The 22,338-nt window shown below is 38.1% G+C and overlaps 1 protein-coding gene across 1 annotated transcript in view; it reads left to right on the top strand.

The window, feature by feature from the left end:
- LOC139739332 (2-oxoglutarate dehydrogenase complex component E1-like) overlaps positions 1-22,338 on the top strand; it is a 97,243-nt gene that overhangs the window by 69,720 nt on the left and 5,185 nt on the right. Inside the window, exons 16-18 of the mRNA XM_071649951.1 lie at positions 20,995-21,173; positions 21,835-21,906; positions 22,198-22,323. Of these exons, the coding sequence (XP_071506052.1) occupies positions 20,995-21,173; positions 21,835-21,906; positions 22,198-22,323 (377 nt within the window). The remainder of the gene's footprint in view (positions 1-20,994; positions 21,174-21,834; positions 21,907-22,197; positions 22,324-22,338) is intronic.

Here is a 22,338-nt window from a genome sequence, read left to right as displayed (position 1 = left end):
TATTTCAAAAGATTTTGATCGGTAACAATATCATTGTTTACTGAAATTATTTTGGAGCTTAGTGAGTTTCATTTTCGTATCGCACCAATATTATGACCATGTGAAAAAATCTATTACTTTGCTTTTTGACGTGATCGGTACATTGGGTGTTGGGTAACACTTACAAACAGAATATCAGCGATATTAGAGGTATCCCAGAAATTGTACTTCACTTCGGAAAAGTGTTTTGATGCTGGACCTTCGCATGACGGCAGATTCATTTCCCGACATTTTAACCGCTAACGTCTCACAACCTTAGTAATATCGGAGAAAACTGCAAAATCAGAATGTAAAGTCTAGCACTCATCCGTCGCGAAAGTCATGCATCCACACATCAAAGAATATGATCAAGTCAAGCACGCATCCTTATGTTTTGAAAAAAAAAAGAAAATATATATAAAATTGTTAAACATTATATGATTAGTATGATCACGTTATTTGAGGTAAAAAAAAAAAACATGAGGGAAAACATTTGAGGTGCAGTAAAAACTAAAATCTTTCCAACAAAATTACCATGATGCAAAATGATAGAAAGAGAGAATCAAAGGACTTCAAAAATCATCGTACCCGTGTAGCAGCTAAAGAAGAAGGCAATGCTGGTAAGTGGGATTGAGCCGCCGGGGCAACAAAATATCAAGCAAAGAAACAAGATGTCAATCAATCAAACAAACGAACAACGAAAAGAAACTACAAACATAAAGACAACCTTTAGAAACTCTGCTAATGTGGGCTTTTTTGATGTCATTATCTCTCTTTTGAAATTACGTCTCCTTACTCGCTAATCGCTCGTGATTAGTTTACGTTATTCAGCAGTATAGTCAATACAGCTATCTTCTGTCGGAAGATCTGAGGCGCTTTTCTTATTGCTGCTAATTCTGTTCACTACACGTCTTGTAACTCAGAGTGTCATCTTTTTCTCTAGCAGAAACAGTATTTACACTCTATACTGTCGAAGTTCAGTCGTCCCGGTGTAGCGTAGAATGCTAGCTTCATTATTCATACTTTTCTTTATCAATTTTTATGATTTCGATCACTGATCGTGCCTTTGCATAAATCAAAGTATGTGCTCTGTCTCCCCCTCTCTTATTCTCTCCCTCACTCTCTCTTTATATCTTGCCCCTCAACTTCTTCATTTCTGATCGTTGACTTGTTATTCACATTAGGCATAATTGACTGTGAAGTTACGATAATCTCAATGTCAATAGTAATCACTATCGCTGCAAAGGAAGGGGGAAGTTTTCGCCGTCTGATTCATGAGTTCAATTAGATACACTCAATGATGATAATAATTATACATAATAAATGTATGCATGTACACGCCAAATACAGAATGAGCTGTTTTTCACGTTTGTAGTTTCGTATACACCCATGCAATCACTCGTATGCTGTAGGATGCATATAGGATGATGCTTCATTTCGCTACAAACTGAAGGGTTTCAAGGAATGAATGCAGAACACAGGTGGTACTGAAACTCATATTTTGTTGTGCACAGAAATGAAGCAAAATATGCTATAGGCAAAGGGAGTCGAAGTAATTCCTGTCAAAGATTAATTTGGAAACGTGTTTTACTGACCTAAAAACTCAAACCATGTTCAATAAAGCGTAGGTGTCACGCTAGTATATAAGTTTCATTCACAGGCTTCGACTATAACTATCATAGGGCTCTTCTAGTCTTCATAAAACATGTATCGTTTTCTTGCAGCTCCGCGATGCTCACTGCATTTGAAAGTCGACCGAAAGAACTCTCACAAAAGGCGAAGTTTGTATATGCTTATACTGCGTTTATTCATGAACAAAAGCTTCCTTTGAACATGCAAAATCTTCACAACTTATGCTACCATCAGGGGAGGTCTCTTGAATTCTTGGTTTCTGTTCTGTACGTTGCTCTGATTGACTCTTCTTTCTTGGTAAAGACCCTATCTGCGCTAATGATAATCATTTTCAATTTTTTCTCACAGTCCGTCGAAATCAGAGGCCTTCCTTCAACACCCTGTCATTACCACATTCTTCATACAAGGTACCCCACGTATTTCAAGTACCTGTATACAGCTTGTTGATTTTCTTTTTTTGATAACAATTAGATGCATTACTGACATAATCACTTCTTGAAAAATGTACACGAAAATCGTTGGCACAATGCATACAGTCAATCCACGTTGCTATAGACATGATGGAGGATGGTTATGGAAATACATGATGTACGGACCCATCACGACAGCCACGTCCCACCGGTATCGAGACAGGAGTAATGCAACAGGAATGGACAGAATTTGAATCTGTTTTAAAAAATTGAATAATACAGAGCTAAAAAATGATAGTTTGATTTTTTTTAAGAACATGTGAATACCTCTAGTATCCAAAATTCACGGAAATGGGTATTGTACTACCCGCGATCTTCAATTCTGATCTGTGGTAACAGCGAGTTCTTCAGATCGGCGACGCTAACATCAAGACGGCGCAGATTCCCGTGTTGGACAATGATCATGGCTGTTGGCTGTGTCGCGCATGTTCAGAACATAATGATCTGCCTGATTAGCGTCCTCTTAGCGTTTGCGAGGCAAATCTTTAGTTCGTGTTTATACCACTGTGTGGTCAAGATGAGAGAGATGAATGGCAAGTTTTATGATTGAAACTTGTCTGTGTTCTTTCTTTCCTTTTTCTCGCAAAAGCTGATTGCTTTTCTTATAGGCTACAACAACACGGTATTATGTATCCTGAAGAAGCTTTGCAAAGCGGAATAAACAAAAAAATCTGACTGCAGCATGAAGGAGAAGCATTTTATGTTCTGCTTTACATGGTACATATTTTGTCCTATACTATTATGACAGAGAAGAAGCGCCGTCTTAGGTTATCAAGCGCAGTCGTTATAACATTACTGTCAATATATATATATATATATATATATATATATATATATATATATACTTCTATATACATGTCGGTAGAAAAGATGAAGAAGTAGAATGGTAATGAATTTTGAAAGTCCAAATGTGCTAATAAATAGCACTGTTGGACTGTCAAAATGCAGTACCACTCTACTTGTTTATCTTTTCTTTACTGGTACCAACACGCGGACTATGAGTTTCATAATACATAATCATAATCTATATATATATAGCATACAAGGTGAAGCGGCTTGGCCTCCTACGTTGTGGGTGCTGCATTATATTCATGTGTAGGTGTGACGGGAAAGACTGCTCGCAGATGTTGCAGTAATGTTCACTAATAGCCTTTTACTCTCCCAAGCTTTCGACCGAGTTACCAGTCTTTTTCAAGGGCTTGGAACGTAAACACAAAAGCAGAAAAGCAACCAATTTGCATACATTTGAACAGAATATGGCAAAATCGTATATAAAGGTATATATATATATATATATATATATATATATATATATATACATATATATATATATTCACAACAGTAGGTCAATATAAACTCCGTTGGAGACGTAAATTTGACGCATTTTCGCCCATAGGGCTTTGTCAAGTCAATACATTTGACACTTTACGTCTCCAACGGAGTTTATATTGACCTACTGTAGTGAATCTATACTTTCTTAGGACTCCGAGAAGAAACTATTTGTTGCTGATTATATATATACAGGGCTCGTACGCGTCATGGAATTTCTGGAAAGTCAGGGAATTTCAAAATACTTTTTCCAGAAGCAAAAAGTCAGGGAAAGTCAGGGAATCCATCTATTTCTTCTGGAAAGTCAGGGAAAATCATTTTTTCAAGATATTTGTTAAAATGATATTTGATTTCTCTTATCAACAAAGGAAGAATAGTTTGTCAAATTTGTGGTTTCTCGTATTAAGACCGTTTTCGTAACGAACTCCACGCACATTGGTGTCTAATTGCGTCTTTCATGGGCATGTGCACGTGTACTTGTGTGTATGACTATCGACTGGCAGTGATGTAAGGTGCCGTGGTGCCTTTGTGTACACATATGTACATACGTGACATGAGCGCTGCTGATGATGTGATTGGCATTATTTTAAATTGCGTGCATGATCGAAGCGTCAGTCATCTAATACAGGGCTCGACACTAAGGGTGGGATTTCACGGAGCACGCGAACGATTTGCGAAGGACGCGAATGGCAAAATCCAGCATTCGTATTTTAGTCTGCAAAAGATCGCCAAACGAACGTGAGGGTTCGGAAGCGTCGTCAATTGTTCGCGAATGTCGTTTTTACTTCGGCGAGAATTTCAAAAAAGTTTGAAATTTTTGGCGAACCTTTTCCACACACTTGGTCGTGATTTGCTCGTGAATTGTTCTCGAAAGTGTCTTTAAAGCCTCGTCATATGCGCAAGATCTTCGCAAGACACGCGCGATGTTCGCAAAATGTTCGTGAAACCCCAAACAGACTCCGAAACTTTGGAGAATGTCTCGCGTATGTTACGTGAAATCTGCGAAGTTTTTCCGATCATTTTACGACGTAATCGCAAACTGTTCGCATACCTTTTGAGATATTCTCGCGAACGTTTAGCGCACGTTTGGGGGATATATTACCTATACGTTTTCTACAAATAAAAGTCGTAGCATACATCTAAACATCAAACAATTATTAACAACTACAGTAACAAAAGAAATTAAAGACTAGCAAAGAGAAAGAAATGTTTGATATACAAAAAAAATCGCAGAATACACTTAATATTAATCTAAAGTATGCAAAATTTCCTTTAAACTATGGAGATTATGTGTTGGAGGAATTGCTAAAAAAAAAAATCAAATGCTTTACTACTTGTAGTGGAGATAGGTCCTAGGGGAAAAAAAATGTAGGCAAGCACAGGATAGAAAAATGAGAGAAAAAGAAAGGAGAAATAGAGGAAAGGAAAAAAAATCAACTCAAGACAGCTTCCACCTCTCCTTGGGTACATTTCCTCCCATGATTATTGAAAAATTTTCGTTGTTCGCATTTCCGTCGCGTGTTCTTCGTGAACGTAACATGCTGTACTTAAGCAATGATACACACGACATTCGCACAAACGTCGTGGAAACTTCGCACAAATTGCGCACGAATAGTTTTCGGCTTCATTGTCGGAACGCATTCGGAGAAAAACTTTTCCGAATGTTGGATTTTGTCATTCGCGTCCTTCGCAAAACGTTCGCGTGCTCCGTGAAATCCCACCCTCACGGAGCACGCGAACGTTTTGCGAAGGACGCGAATGACAAAATCCAACATTCGGAAAAGTTTTTCTCCGAATGTTTTCCGACAATGAAGCCGAAAACTATTCTTGCGCAATTTGTGCGAAGTTCCCACGACGTATGTGCGATTGTCGTGTGTATCATTGCTAAAGTACAGCATGTTACGTACACGAAGAACACGCGACGGAAATGCGAACAACGAAACATTTTCAATAATCATGGGAGAAAATGTAGCAAGGAGAGGTGGAAGCAAGAAAAAAATCAACTCAAAAAGCTTTCTTGAGTTGATTTTTTTTTCTTTCCTGTATATCTCCTTTCTTTTTCTCTCATTTCTCTATCGTGTGTTTGCCTACATTTTTTTCCCCCTTGGACGTATCTCCACTAGTAAAGCATTTGTTCCTTTTTTTTTTGCAGTTCCTCCAACACATAATCTCTATAGATCAAATGAAATTTACATACTTAAAGGGAAGGTAAACCCAAAGAACAATGTGGAGTGAGTGAAAACAGCAACATTAGTAGAACACATCAGTGAAAGTTTGAGGAAAATCGGACAATTGATGCAAAAGTTATGAATTTTTAAAGTTTTGGTGTTGGAACCGCTGGATGAGGAGACTACTAGAGGATATGACGTATGAGTGGACAACAATACAAAGAAAATATAAAGGAAATTCAACAAAAATTCACTTTTCTAGAATTATGAAAGAGCAATGGACCAACCGCTTTCAGAAAGCAGGGAGAATAATTGCTACCCTTAACATATGTCAATATCAAGTTGATGGAATTTGTAATTTTCATGAAAAATGGATTTTTGCAGAATTTTCTTTATATTTTCTTGGTATTGTTGTCCACTCATACGTCATAACCTCTAGTAGTCTCCTCATCCAGCAGTTCCAACATAAAAACTTTAAAAATTCATAACTTTTGCATCGATTGTCCGATTTTCCTCAAACTTTCACTGATGTGTTCTACTAATGCTGCTGCTTTCACTCAATCCACATTGCTCTTGGGGTTTACCTTCCCTTTAAGATTGATTTTAAGTGTATTCTGCGATTTTTTTTTTGTATATCAAATATTCTTTCTCTTTGCTAGTCTTTAATTTCTTTCGTTACTATAGTTGTTAATATTTAATTGTTTGATGTTTAGATGTATACTACGATTTTTATTTGTAGAAAACGTACAGGGCATACATCCCTCAAACGTGCGCTAAACGTTCGTGAGAATGTCTCAAAAGGTACGCGAACAGTTCGCGATTACGTCGTAAAATGATCGGAAAAACTTCGCAGATTTCGCGTAACATACGCGAGACATTCTCCGAAGTTTCGGAGTCTGTTTGGGGTTTCACGAACATTTTGCGAACATCGCGCGTGTCTTGCGAAGGTCTTGCGCATATGACGAAGCTTTAAAGACACTTTCGAGAACAATTCACGAGCAAATCCCGACTAAGTGTGCGGAAAAGGTTCGCAAAAAATTTCAAACTTTTTTGAAATTATCGCCGAAGTAAAAACGACATTCGCGAACAATTGACGACGCTTCCGAACCCTCACGTTTGTTTGGCGATCTTTTGCAGACTAAAATGCGAATGCTGGATTTTGCCATTCGCGTCATTCGCAAATCGTTCGCGTGCTCCGTGAAATCCCACCCTAACGGTGGCCCGGTAGCCCGTGGCCACAAAAAACGCACATCGGGCCACCAAAAAAAAAAAGTTGGAGGATTGCCTTTACTTTTGGAAATGGACAGCGGTAACAATCGGCTCCGTAAGATGCTAAAATAAATGTCAGATGTTTGCTTTTAATTTTGGAAATGAATAACGGTAATATTCGACTCGGTATGATACTTAAATAAACGTCAGATGTCTGCTTATACTTTTGGAAATGAATAACGGAAATATTCAGCTCCGTAGGGAGCTAAAATTAATGTCAGATATTTGATTTTGCGTTCGGAAATGAATACGGATAACATTCGGCTCCGGAAGATGCTGAAATAAATGTCGAATGTTTGCTTTGACGTTCGGAAATGAATACTAATAATATTCAACTCCGTACGATGATAGAATAAATGCCGGATGTTTGCTTTTACGTTCGAAAGTAAATAGCAATAACATTCAGCTCCGGAAGATGCTAAAGTAAATGTCGAATGATCCCTGTGACGTTCGGAAATGAATAACAATAATATTCAACTCCGTACGATGATTAAATAAATGTCGGATGTTTGCTTTTACTTTCAAAAGTAAATAGCAATAACATTCGGCTCCGGAAGATGATAAAATAACTGTCAGATGATTGCTTTTTCGTTCGGAAGTGAATAGCAGTAATATTCTGCTTCATACGATGCTAAAATAAATGTCGGATATTTACTATTATATTTCGAAATTAATAACAGTAATATTCAGCTGCGTTTGATGGTAAAGTAATTGTCTGATGTCTGCCTTGACGTTCAAAAATGAAAAACAGTAACATTCGGCTCCGTACGATGCTGAAATAATTGTCAGATGATTCATTTCACTTTCGGAAGTGGACAGCAATAACATTCGGCTCCGTACGATAATAAAATAAATGTTAGATGTTTGCTTTCAAATTTGGAAATGAATAACGGTAATATTCTGCTCCGTACGATGCTAAAATAAATAATAGATTGTTGCTTTTACATTTGGAAATGATTAACGGTATCAATCGGCTCAGTTAGATGCTAGAATGAATAGCGGATGCTTGCTTTCACGTTCGGAAATGAATAAGGATAACATTCAGCTCCGTAAGATGCTAAAATGAATGTCAGTTGTTTGCTTTTAATTTTGGAAATTAATAACGGTAATATTCAACTCCGTATGATACTTAAATAAACGTCGGATGTCTGCTTATACTTTTGGAAATGAATAACGGTAATATTCAGCTCCGTATGGGGAGGTAAAATTAATGTCAGATATTTGATTTTGCGTTCGGAAATGGATAAGGATAACATTCGGCTCCGGAAGATGCTGAAATAAATGTCGAATGTTTGCTTTGACGTTCGGAAATGAATACTAATAATATTCAACTCCGTACGATGATAAAATAAATGCCGGATGTTTGCTTTTGCGTTCGAAAGTAAATTGCACTGAAATTCAGCTCCGGAAGATGCTAAAGTAAATGTCGAATGATCCCTTTGACGTTCGGAAACGAATAACAATAATATTCAACTCCGTACAATGATTATGTCTGATGTTTGCTTTTATAATGTTCGAATGTAAATAGCAATAACATTCAGCTCCGGAAGATGCTGAAATAAATGTCGGATATTTGCTTTGACGTTCGGAAATGAATTAAAATAATATTCAACTCCGTACGATGGTAAAATAAATGCCGGATGTTCGCTTTCATGTTCGAAAGTAAATAGCAATAACATTCAGTTCCGGAAGATGCTAAAATAAATGTCGAATGATCCCTTTGACGTTCGGAAATGAATAACAATAATATTCAACTCCGTACGATGATTAAATAAATGTCGGATGTTTGCTTTTACGTTCGAAAGTAAATAGCAATAGAATTCAGCTCCGGAAGATGCTAAAGTAAATGTCGAATGATCCCTTTCACGTTCGGAAATGAATAACAATAATATTCAACTCCCTACGATGATTAAATAAATGTCGGATGTTTGCTTTTACTTTCAAAAGTAAATAGCAATAACATTCGGCTCCGGAAGATGCTAAAATAACTGTCAGATGATTGCTTTTACGTTCGGAAGTGAATAGCAGTAATATTCTGCTTCATACGATGCTAAAATGAATGTCGGATATTTGCTATTATACTTCGAAATTAATAACAGTAACTTTCATCTGCGTTTGATGGTAAAGTAAATGTCTGATGTCTGCCTTGACGTTCAAAAATGAAAAACAGTAACATTCGGCTCCGTACGATGCTGAAATAATTGTCAGATGATTCATTTCACTTTCGGAAGTGGGCAGCAATAACATTCGGCTCCGTACGACAATAAAATAAATGTCGGATGTTTGCTTTAAAATTTGGAAATGAATAACGGTAATATCCTGCTCCGTACGATGCTCAAATAAATAACAGATTGTTGCTTTTACATTTGGAAATGATTAACGGTATCAATCGGCTCAGTTAGATGCTAGAATAAATAGCGGATGCTTGCTTTCACGTTCGGAAATGAATAAGGATAACATTCAGCTCCGTAAGATGCTAAAATGAATGTCAGTTGTTTGCTTTTACTTTTGAAAATGATTAACGGTAACATTCGGCTCCGTAAGGTGTTAAAATACTAGTAAATGTTGAATGATTGCTTTCACAATCAGAAATGAGTAACGGTAACTTTCGGCTCTTTACAATGCCAAAACAAGTGTCGGATGTTTACAAATGTCTGTAAATGCTCCCACTTTATCATTTCAAACGTAAGTTTTGACCACCTACATGTAAATAGGCATCAACTTTTATGATAACTCTATTCATTTATTTTAGACATGGGTAGTATACCTGTATCACGTCAGTAATGCTTAATATTTATTTTTCTATGTTTAGTAGGACCGATTTAGTTTTTCTTGTGTTTTTCTTGGGGTTTTTTTGGCCACCAGATTTTACTTTCGGGCCACCAAAAAATAGAAATCAATGATTTCGGTGGCCGGATCGGGCCACCAAAAATAGAAGTTAGTGTGGCGCCCTGTCTAATAACACGAATGTATGATTACTTTTGGATTGAGATAGTGCTTTGATTTTGATATAGAATTTGAATTAAAGCATTTTACCACAGAATATTGACAACACAATCATTTCAATGTAAATAATAATCATCTTCCCTCTCCTTTATACTTGAGGATGTTAAGGCTTAGATAATTGTGCGTACATTTATTATTGAACTTGATCAACTGCATTATCGATATCCAAGAAAAAAACTAGAATTGTGAAATTCTATGTACAAATTCAAAGGAGAGTTGTCCTCTTGTGATATCACATATTCTGGCATAGTTCTGTCCAAAGAGGGCAACATACACACTTTTGCATAATTCTTGTTAACAGGTTATCCAAATTTGCTCCACATTTTACTGTTGGGTTTCTAAAATTGTTTTCTACTCACCTAATCCACGTTGTTGTTTGGGGGAAATTCCCCTTTAAGGTGCTTCCTTCAGAACAAAGCATAAGTGTGTATTACCGAATATACACACTTGTTTTGTGTTTTGCTTCCTAGTATTATGATGATGTATTTTTACACACTTTAGAATAAGATGTGTACATCGTGTAAAATAGTCATGGAAATTTACATTTTCTGCTCTGGAAAGTCATGGAAAGTCAGGGAATTTTGAAAATGTGGAAGCGTATGAACCCTGTATATATATATGTATATATATATATATATATATATATATATATATATATATATATATATATGAAATGAGAGAGACAGAGCGAGAAAGAGAAGGCGCCTTGTACAGAACAAGTGTACAGTAGCTACTTCATTATTCATCCAGGGTGAGAAGATAAGGGCATTCACGAACGTAGTTCAACGAATGTGTATATACGTGGAACATGTACGTTGAATTATCTATACGTCCATGAATGCCTTTATCTATTCCCACTCTGCATATTATGTATGTATGTATATCTTTTAAATCGACATGACAATGCTTTATTGAAATGAATATTTAATTTCTTTTCAATATTTAGTTCGTTGACATACTTGATGAAACCTAGATTTACAGCCCACAATCAATTGCGCGATAATATAGTCTGTCACAATCATTCACGTGTTTGATTCTGCTGGCAGAAAAGGTACAATAATTATGACAGGGAAAAGGTAAGGTTGACATTCGCAATTGAGGTGTTGCCAGTTCAAAACACTCATTCCCCATTAGTTTACGAGTGTTTACACACCGATATTCTTGTTTCGACGGGATATGTTCATATATTTCCATAGTTTGACCAACAAAATACTGACACATGTTTTTCGAATGTAACAAACCATGACCAAGGTTGGATATCAAGGCCTTCTTTTGTTTGAGGCGGTCTTTCGGTAGGCGCTTTCATCTATGCAAATAAGGCACTCTTATTGTATTCGCGGTGAGGTGGCGGTGGCCATGAAACATCTATTCACGCGTGCCGCGCCTTTATTATTGGCTAGGTTTTGGAAATAGGCGACACTCTTTCTTTTCAGGTCTTTCAAACGAAAGTTTTATTCTAGAGCTATAATAACCTTTGCTTATACGTGATTGGCGAAGGTATCGAACGTTGATAGTTTTAATCCTGCTATTCTATCACCCGAACTGATCACATTGACTTACATAAGAAGGGGGAAATTGCCAGTGATCATCATTTATCTCGATCGATAGTGTGATTTTTTTATGCACATGTGAATACCTCTAGTATCCAAAATTCATGGAAATGGGTATTCTACTACCCGCGATCTTCAATTCTGATCTGTGGTAACAGCGAGTTCTTCAGATCGGCGACGCTAACATCAAGACGGCGCAGCCTCCCGTGTTGGACAATGATTATGGCTGTTGGCTGTGTCGCGCATGTTCAGAACATAATGATCTGCCTGATTAGCGTCCTCTTAGCGTTTGCGTGGCAAATCTTTAGTTCGTGTTTATACCACTGTGTGGTCAAGATGAGAGAGATGAATGGCAAGTTTTACGTTTGAAACTTGTCTGTGTTCTTTCTTTCCTTTTTCTCACAGAAGCTGATTGCTTTTCTTATAGGCTACAACAACACGGTATTATGTATGCTGAAGAAGCTTTGCAAAACGGGATAAAAAAAAATCTGACTGAAGCATGAAGGAGAAGCATTTTTATGTTCTGCTTTACATGGTACATATTTTGTCCTATACTATTATGACAGAGAAGAAGCGCCGTCCTAGGTTATCAAGTGCAGTTGTTATAACATTGCTGAATTTATAATTGTATGTAAGATACATATATTTTGGTATATATATATATATATATATATATATATATATATATATATATATTTCTATATACATGTAGACAGAAAAAATGATGATGAAGATGAAGACTGTCAAAATGCATTACCACTCTACTTTTTCATCTTTTCTATACCTACTGGTACCAACACGCGGACTGAACGTTTCATTATATATAATCATATATATATACAACATATAAGGTGAAGCGGGCTTGGCCTCCTACGTTGTGGGTGCTGAATTATATTTATGTGTAGGTGTGAGGGGAAAGACTGCTCGCAGACGTTGCAGTAATGTTCACTAATAGCCTTTTACTCTCCCAAGCTTTCGACGGAGTTACCAGTCTTTTTCAAGGGCTTGGGACGTAAACACAAAAGCGCGCAAAAAAGCAACCAATTTGCATACATTTGAACAGAATAAGGCAAAATTATATATATTATAAAGATACACATATGTGTATTAAAATATGAATATATATATATATATATATATATATATATATATATATGTTGATAAGGTAGCCCACGTGTTGGCAAGATAAAAAGATAAGTAACAAAGCTGTAACAAAGTTCATGCTGTATTCACCAACGGTTTATTTCTTCACACAAATTTTCGAGCGTCTCGCCGCCCTTTCTCAAGTGTTGATACTGAGAGAACAATAACAAAATTCATTTTATTTTATTGTACTATTCATTGTATTTTTGTTACTTATCTTTATATATATATATATATATATATATATATATATATATATATATATATGAAATGAGAGAGACAGAGCGAGAAAGAGAAGGCGCCTTGTACAGAACAAGTGTACAGTAGCTACTTCATTATTCATCCAGGGTGAGAAGATAAGGGCATTCACGAACGTAGTTCAACGAATGTGTATATACTGTATATACGTGAAACATGTACGTTGAGTTATCTGTACGTCCATGAATGCCTTTATCTTTTCCCACTCTGTATATATGAGTGTATATATATATATATATATATATATATATATATATATATATATATATATATATGTACATGTGTCTTTTAAATCGACATGGTAATGGTTTATTGAAATGAATGTACTTCATTTTATTACAATGTTTAGTTCGTTGACATATTTGATGAAACTTAGATTTACTGACTAAAATCAACTGCATGATAATTATAGTCTGTCACAATTATTAACGCGTTTGAATCTGCTGGCAGAAAAGGTACAATATAACAGGGAAAAGGTAAGGTTGACATTCGCAATTGAAGTACTGCCAGTTCAAAACACTCATTCCCAATTATTTTACGAGTGTTTACAGACCGATATTCTTGTTTCGACAGGATATTTTCATGTATTTCCATAGTTTGACCAACAAAATACTGACACATGTTTTTCGAATGTAATAGACCATGACCAAGGTTGGGTGTCAAGGCCTTCTTTTGTTTGAGGCGGTCTTTCGGTAGGCGCTTTCATCTATGCAAATAAGGCACTCTTATTGTATCCGCGGTGAGGTGGCGGTGGCCATGAAACATCTATTCACGCGTGCCGCGTCTTTATTATGGGCTAGGTTTTGGAAATAGGCGGTACTCTTTCTTTTCAGGTCTTTCAAACGATAGTTTTATTCTAGAGCTATAATAACCTTTGCTTATACGTGATTGGCGAAGGTATCGAACGTTGATAGTTTTAATCCTGCTATTCTATCACCCGAACTGATCACACTGACTTACATAAGAAGGGGGAAATTGCCAGTGATCATCATTTATCTCGATCTCTCCTGCGATTCAACAACGTTACTGCTTCATAATCTCTAAATACTCTATCAGTCTCTCCTGAATGAGCTAAAGTGTGCTCGCTTCTATGGCTCCACCGAGAAAACGGCGAAGGCGTGAGTTCACTGCCGAAGAGGTCCGTGATTTCATGTTGGACTCTGACTTCGAAATCGAGGATATTGTAGATAACAACTGGGAAGAAGACACGCAATCATCTCGTAGCAGTGAAAGCACAGAAGAACGTGATTCCTCACGTCTTCTCCCGGAGTTTGAAGAGCACGGTGAATCACTGTTTGAAGACTCGTCAGGCGACGAAGCTGATGGAGGTGACGATGACCACCTCAATGATCTACCTGCGCCTCATCCAACAACTCATGCTGAACCACTCTCCGATCACGATTGGCGGAGACTTGAGCCTGACGAGCGATTCAAGTCAAGTCGACGAGTGTATGACGACCAACCCAGACTACTTTTCGACGCTGAAGGATTGGAGCCAGTGGACTTTTTTACGAAGTTCTATCCGACTTCCATCTTTGCCCACATAGCAGATGAAACGAACAAGTATGCGCAACAATTCTTCGATTGCCCAGCGCCCCTCCCAGAGGCTTCTCGATTCGGCGTATGGCTGGACACCGATGAGGAGGAGATACGCGCTTTCACCGCACTTCAAATAGCGATGGGACTGGTGTCAAAGCCATCTGTGCCTCAGTACTGGGAAACGAACTCCGACATCTTAGTGACTCCTGGGTTTGCCGACGTCATTTCCAGGAATCGATTTCAGCTATTGAACACCTTCCTACATTTCAATGACAACGAGAAGCTCGTGCCCCGTGGACAGCCCGGTTTCGACCCCCTTCACAAGACGCGCCCTCTCATCGATATGTCCCAGCCGACGTACCTTGAGCATTTCCTTCCCGGGGGATACCTGTCAATCGACGAGAGCTTGGCGCCGTTCAAAGGAAGAATCTCCTACAGACAGTACATCCCAAACAAACCACGGAAATGGGGGATAAAATTCTGGATGCTCTGTGACGCCCAAACGGGATTTTGTCTGCGGTGGCGGCAGTATGTCGGAGCCGAGGGACAAGACAATGGGGACAGCGCCACTGAAGCCCTGGTGAAACAGCTGACGGAGCCATTCTACAACACGGATCGCGTGATCGTGATGGACAACTATTATAGTTCCGTAAAGCTCTACGAGGATCTGTCACGGAACGGACTTGGAGCCTGTGGAACGGTGAGGAGCAACCGACGAGGACTTCCAGAAGAGATCCGACGTGGTGGTCTGCACCTTGCGAAAGGTGACGATCCCGTGTTTTTCGCCAAAGGGAGGGAGATGTCAGCAGTGACTTGGCATGACGTGAAACTCGTGAACGTGCTGTCGACCGTCAGCAGCAACGATCTCAAACAGAAGCAGATACGGAGTAAGAACGCCGAAGGAGGTCGCCGTACGATTCAGAAGCCAGCAACTGTTGACGTGTACAACAGGTTCATGAACGGCGTGGACAAAATGGATCAACGCATGTCCTACTACCGCTACCCTCATAAGAAAATCAAGGGATACCGCGTAACCTACCACTTCACCATGGAAGTAGCTCTCGTGAACGCTTACATCGCATTTCGCATGGCTGGCCACAAGATGTCCACGCGCGACTTCAGATGTCGGGTGATTGAGGGTCTGCTGAACGGCTACAGAGCATCTCGCTATCGTCGGACACCGTCACCTCCCATCGCCGACAACGAGGCAAGACTGACTGAGCGCCACTTCCCAGCAGAGTTCGAAGATCGACAACATCGTCCTGACTGCTACGTGTGTTCGGACCGCAGGAGGGGAAGGCGAAGACAGACGAGGACATACTGCCGACAATGTGGACTTGCTATGTGTTGCATCCCGTGTTTCGAGATCTACCACACCAGAAAAGATTTCCGATCATAGGTCACAAACACTGAGTCTTCTGATGACATGAACTCTAAACAATGTCATGAACTTGTCGTGTATAGGCCTGTCTACCGTTGCTTATAGAATATGCATGTTCAAATTACAGCTCACAGATGGCAAGCATTTCCAGGTGCATGATTCATTGTAATTACATGGACATTATTGGTTTTACGATCCAAGACTGAGATGTATTGAAGTATAATCGCGATATCTGTCTGAACTTCACCCCAAAAGAAACGTTCCGTGTACTCTCACTTGTACTCATTTGCATGTACACAAAACCAGGTGGTTATTGTCTGTCAAATCGATCCCAATTACCAATGATTATGTCATTAGCCAGGGTAACGTGAAATCTTTAGACATGAATTTCTCTGCCAAGTTATCTCTCATATTACATTGCCTATTTACAGTGTACACACAATGTATGTACATTACAATAATGGTGATATTCCCGTAATTGTAAGGATTGGTTATTTATTATCCGTAAGTCTTCGAAATAGTAATTAATAGCATTAAAAAAAATCAAATACTGTACAAAGAGATAAACGTTCATATTGATGATATGGTTATACACAAAATATCAATGACAATGTGATAATTTATTGAGATGTAGCTCACAAGTTCTTGTATTATCAGAAAAGGTTGATATTATGGGTCAAATCGATCCCCATGAGTAACCAGTGATATGCCAGTGATTGTGCCACTAGCAAGTTTATTATCAACTTGTACTAGTAATTTATTTTGTATACATACATATGTCCGACAAATTATGGAATTTTGGATTTGTGTAGTGCTCATTACACTTACAATGTATACTTGTCAGTGGCAATTCTGAATCTCGATGGTATATTGTCGTGTTTATGAATTCAATGGTGTATCTTATCAAACTTTAGATTATGTGGGGTTATTTATGTCATTGTGTAATTATTCCTTGGCTCTTCAACAATAAGTAGCCGCTGTTATGATTTTACAGCGAGTTCCACGATCGCATTTGAATAAGTAATTGTCATATCACCACATATTACATGCATGTAAGTTGTCAATGTAAGAGCAGTGAATTCTTTTCCGGATATCACTAGTCATCGTGTGAATGAGGAATTGAAAATAAAGCATTATTCACAGTGACGAGTGAAAGAGATAAACTATACTCATCTGTTTCTTATTTGTAATTTAATCAGCGTTGCTGAGTGTGTAATGTCAGATCAAAGCTGATCAATTATAGTGAGATTGCAAAACTGAAGTGTATGTAACTACTGAAGGATACTAGTAGTATCTAGAGATATTGACGAGAGAAGGTGCAATGTATATTCAGTAACAGGTTGTATATGTGGAGTGAGATCAGTTTGAAGAGAGAATACTATTGCCAGAAAGACAGAGAGAGAGAGAGAGAGAGAGAGAGAAGTGACGAATGGAAATGGAACTCGACGTTCCAAAAATAGTTATCTATGACATACAGTATAACGATAATAATAATAATAATAATAATAAACATGTGTGCATATAATATATATATATATATATATATATATATATATATATATGTATATATACATACATATATATATATATAAGTATATAAGTATATAATATGCGTATATTTCTTACTCTCTCTCTCTCTCTATATATATATATATATAATATATATATATATATATATATATATATATATATATATATATATATATATATTGTATACATACATAGATCGAGGTCGTCAGTTTCTTCTTCGCCTAAAAACACAAAATCAAATAAACAACCGACAAACAAGACTCAAAAGCACACATACAAACAAAGCAAGAGTATGATTATTAGCACACTTAGTTGCATGTAAGGTTGGAAAAGTATAATAAGCGAAGCTGAAAACATGCACAACAAAGGAATTCATCAAATCATGCACTCCATGCAAACGTACTGTACAACAACGTCAACATGTAAGCTAACAGTTTTTATATTCGCATCAAATCATACGAGACGCAAGGTACGAAGAAACAATGCACGAAGCCTTGTACAGCAATTCCTCTTTAGAGTATATAGTTCTCTCCCCCCCCCCAAAAAAAAAAAGAGAGAGAGAGAGAGAAAAAAAAAAGAAGAAATGAAATTCGCCAATAGGGTATTAGTAACAACAAGAGTTTGAGAGACAAAGCGATTCTGTCAGAAAGAGAGAGAGAGAGAGAGAGAAGGGACAGATGGATATTGAGGTTAACGTTACAACAATAATTTGAAGTTATTCATATATCATAGAGAGATATAATAATTTTACCTCGACTTCTTCACTTATTTTGTGAAGTAAAGATTTGAGTTAACGACATTCTTGTATGACCAAATTGCACCAATTATTGAATATTGAAAAAGGCTGCGTCTTGATCGTTTGTATGGATAGTACCCCCCCCCCCCAAAAAAAAAAAAAGAACACACACACACACACACACATATCAAACAACACACAAACAAGAATCAAGGCAAGTTCCACAACAAAAGGTTTGATTATACAGGTACACTTAGTTCTATCTTAGATTAGAACAAAAAAGCTAAGCTAAAAAAAAGGTCAAAATCACGTTGCACTTTGCACAAATTACGTAAAACAGCGTCAGGTGTCAAGTAAGACAGCCTACAGTACTGTGATCTGTTGTATTTGCCAAATTTATTCACGAAATTTTGTAGAAGAGGAAGTGCAAGAGAGTTGCTCGCCAAGTATATGAGGAGCTCATTGATACACAACAACAATAAGAAGAAATAAAGACATATCGCGGTTCGATTCATTGCCCAGAAATGTCAAAAGTAATATCTTTATTTTGTATTTCCGATGGATTTTTCACCGAGTCAAAAATCCGTTATAAAACGATCTTCAGAAGTGTAACGTCATAATAATTTGCAGCCCTCGATACGTACGATAACAACAACAGAAATGAAAACACGGCGCACTACGCGGTGCAGATAGCAATAAGGTTCGTAAGTCCACAGGAGAGTTTAGTCAGTTTAGTGAGAGTTTAGTCAGTTTGAATGACTTCCGCTATCTTGGAAAGTCCTTCACGTACGTTTTTGGATTTGATCAATGTCAACATTGGAATTCCTTTTGTTGACTAGTTTTGTTGAGCACTTTACCATTTTGCAAAACATGGGACACTTATCGTCAGAAGAAAGTACACAATAAACGCATACAAAGGGCCAAAAAGATAGGACATTAGCTATCGCGATGTGTGCTTTGTGAATGTCTATGAATCGTTTACTATGTATACAGTAGGAGAGCGGATCGTATCACCGAACGCCTTTTTTTTTGTGGCTTTGAATTCAGCACAAAGTGGATGAAATGTCGGCAAAAAATAACACCGGTTATTCACAAAGTCCTGAAAATACGAATTCAGCAAAAGTACGCAAATTATTCACTCAGGTTTTTGGAGAATAGGCTTCAAGTATATCTTTCTCTCCAAAAATTAAAAAAAAAAATCAAAAGTTGTCTTTTACAACCGCAAAAAAAAAAATCGCATTATAATTAGGTACATGATTTTCGTAATGGCATAGTCAATGCTTTCACATCTTGTTCTTGCACCAGAACCACAATTCTTACCCAAGGTTCACTACATGTACCTACTAGTATTCTTACCGAGGGGAGGACAAAGAGAAAAAGAATCGGCTAATGAGGCTCATTTTTTTTCTCACCGCAAAATGTCTAATACGAACATTTTGAATAGTTCCCATGATAAAATCTTGCGATAAATCGACATCTTCTTCTAAATCTGAGGTAAAATGTGAATTTCTTAACGTTTATGCATTTTTGTGTTGCATTCTATTTTTGCGGTTTCGGTCCTTATAAACGATTTGTGAGGCCAGTCTACGAGGTCCCGCGAGTATTGAAGATCGTAAGTACGCAGAAATATGCGTACGAAATTACTATGATGTCGGGCAATACCATATCAGCTGCATTATGTATTCAGTACTTCCCTTTCTCAAGGTGTGTATATCGAACTCTTTCTAGCGCTAATGATATTATGTAATGACACATTCATACACAAAAGGGGACTATACCTGGGTATTTTTATACCCTTTTCACCTCCCCCTCTTTTTCTACCATTCTGTCTTTAGTCCTAAAGTACGCCAACCTAAATTTCTCCTGGTATTCACTTTCATTTGGACAAGGAGACCGGCAATGACAGGCTAAAAACAATGACGATCACGTCAACGCAAATTATATGGATGTGCCGTGCGGCTTAGTTCACGAGTCAAGTTTTCGCTTGCTGGTACGCGTGCATACACAAGGACAAAGGCGTTTTCTTCTTTTGTATCTGATTGTATGTAAGCGTCGGGACGATTACAGTACATCAAACAGACAAAAGGATGAAAGGCTTGACCGTCAAAATAAAAGCTGACCTTCTCTGAGGGACAAAATGAAAGCATGCTTTCAGCCGTCCCGCAGGACAGCATCCAAGCGGAACAAGACGACTGGAACCTCATAGAAAAGACACGCAGACTCAATAGCGTACACACGCGTGGTTTACCAATGAGACTTTTGATTTATACACAGCTCACAGAGGGTGCGCTCACGCCGAATTTTCCCGGTGCGAAGAAAACATACCTTGTCGAAAAATCATGAATTTACTCTAAAAAATCCTATGTAAGCATACACAAATATTTAGTTCAAACGATAGATACACTTATCTGCTGTCATTATATATCAATGGCAGTTTCATAGTGCAAGTAATTATGATACCACAAACATTTTAATGAGCAGGAGTTTTCTTGCTCTTCTTAGTCGCCGATCGGCGACCATGGCACGTCAGGACTATGGTCGCCGATCGGCGACCATGGCACGTTAAGAGTTAAGCAGTGACTGTAGGGAGAATAGAATAAACACAGTATAGAAGAATATTTTCCTCTGTGGAAGGGCATCGTGTAAACATGACGTCATCCCCAGTATGTATGCTGTGATTTTGATGCACATAGCGTTGCTCAGTCATTACCAATGTCACCAGGTCATTTCAATACAGAGAATAATATTACATCCCCACTAGCAAGATGACCACTGTATAATCTTGATTCCCCTCTCAGTGCTTTGTCACCCCTCTTGTCTCACCGTCCATGCTTCTAATTCTACCCCTACTAGTCTGAATTATTTTGATCCCTAAGTACTGGACTAATCCACTTTGTTTGAATTCACACCATAACATTTATTTCATGTTAATGACACAAGTTATGTTCTGAATTTTTGTTACCAGGGTTTGAGCTTGGCTTCTCCCTCACCAACCCACGAGCCCTGGTGATATGGGAAGCTCAGTTTGGGGACTTCCACAACACGGCGCAGTGCATCGTTGACCAGTTCATCTCCACGGGACAGGCCAAGTGGTATAGGCAGAGCGGCCTCGTCATGCTCCTGCCTCATGGATACGAGGGAATGGTGAGGGAGACACCAAATTTTATTCCTTTCCTCAAGATATTATAATATCTGTGCTGGGAGTGGTGTCATCTGATTGTTTCATGACTGCTCCTCCAGGGCCCTGTTGCTGGAAACTTTGTGTTTAAACGCAACTCGAAAAATCAAATGCAAGTCCCCTAAGTGGCACGCAACTTTGCATTTAAACGCAAATCCATTGCTGAAAGGACTGGTGTTTTATTTCCTGTGCAACTGTTAACGCTTGATTAATCAAATGCAACTTTGTTTAATCAAATGCAACTTTGCGTTTGATTCTGTCGCTAAAACAACTCAACTTTACATTTGATTCTATCGGTAAAAAAAAAAATCAACTTTGCGTTCGACTCTAATCAAATGTAAAGTTATGTTTGATTCATAATGGTCAATAAAACTGCCAACATTGTACCAAAAAAGGCATTGTCACTACCAGTATGCTGATGTTTTTCTCAGCAAAGGTTTATTGAATTGTGTAAAATAAAATCAGTAGCTGAAACAATGCAGAAATTCATTCATTCCTGTCGAAGACATTGAGGCTTCCGTAGAGAGAAATGAGTTTTGTATCCATCCTTTAGAAGAACTATTCGGCAGCAGCTGATTAAAGAGTGTGACTTTATTGTTTGTTTCTTTGTTGTTTTTTGTGATGCAGGGACCTGAGCACTCGAGCGGAAGACCCGAGCGATTCCTGCAGATGTGTAACGATGATCCAGACATGATTCCTGTGAGTAGGATGAGAGCCGCCTTTCTCCTGGGTCTTCTTTTCGTCTGATCGTACTGTTTGCCTATTCTACTACCAATGTATTTCCATTTGTACCAGCATGACCCTATACTCTTTGTGTAGTGCTGAGTGAGATTCATAGATATTTAGTGGTTAGACTTTATTTCTTTTCAAATGTTAGATGAATGTGTTTCTGTTGGCCCAGACAGTGTGTGAGAACCATGCTATGCTACAGATGAGTAAATGAGAACTCAAGATTTCTTTCTTCACCACCTGTCTCAACCTGTCCCGCAGGAGAAGAATGGCGACCTTGTGGTGAAGCAGTTGTACGACTGTAACTGGCAGATTCTCAATTGCAGCTCCCCAGCCAACTTTTTCCACGCCATCAGACGGCAGATCCTCTTGCCGTTCCGCAAGCCGGTGAGTATTGCCCAC

This window comes from Diadema antillarum, unplaced genomic scaffold, assembly GCF_040938485.1.
Source record: "Diadema antillarum isolate AM-2024a unplaced genomic scaffold, OU_Dant_1.0 scf00000029, whole genome shotgun sequence".
NCBI classification, from domain to species: Eukaryota; Metazoa; Echinodermata; class Echinoidea; order Diadematoida; family Diadematidae; genus Diadema; species Diadema antillarum.
This window is presented reverse-complemented; position numbering and strand designations above follow the sequence as displayed.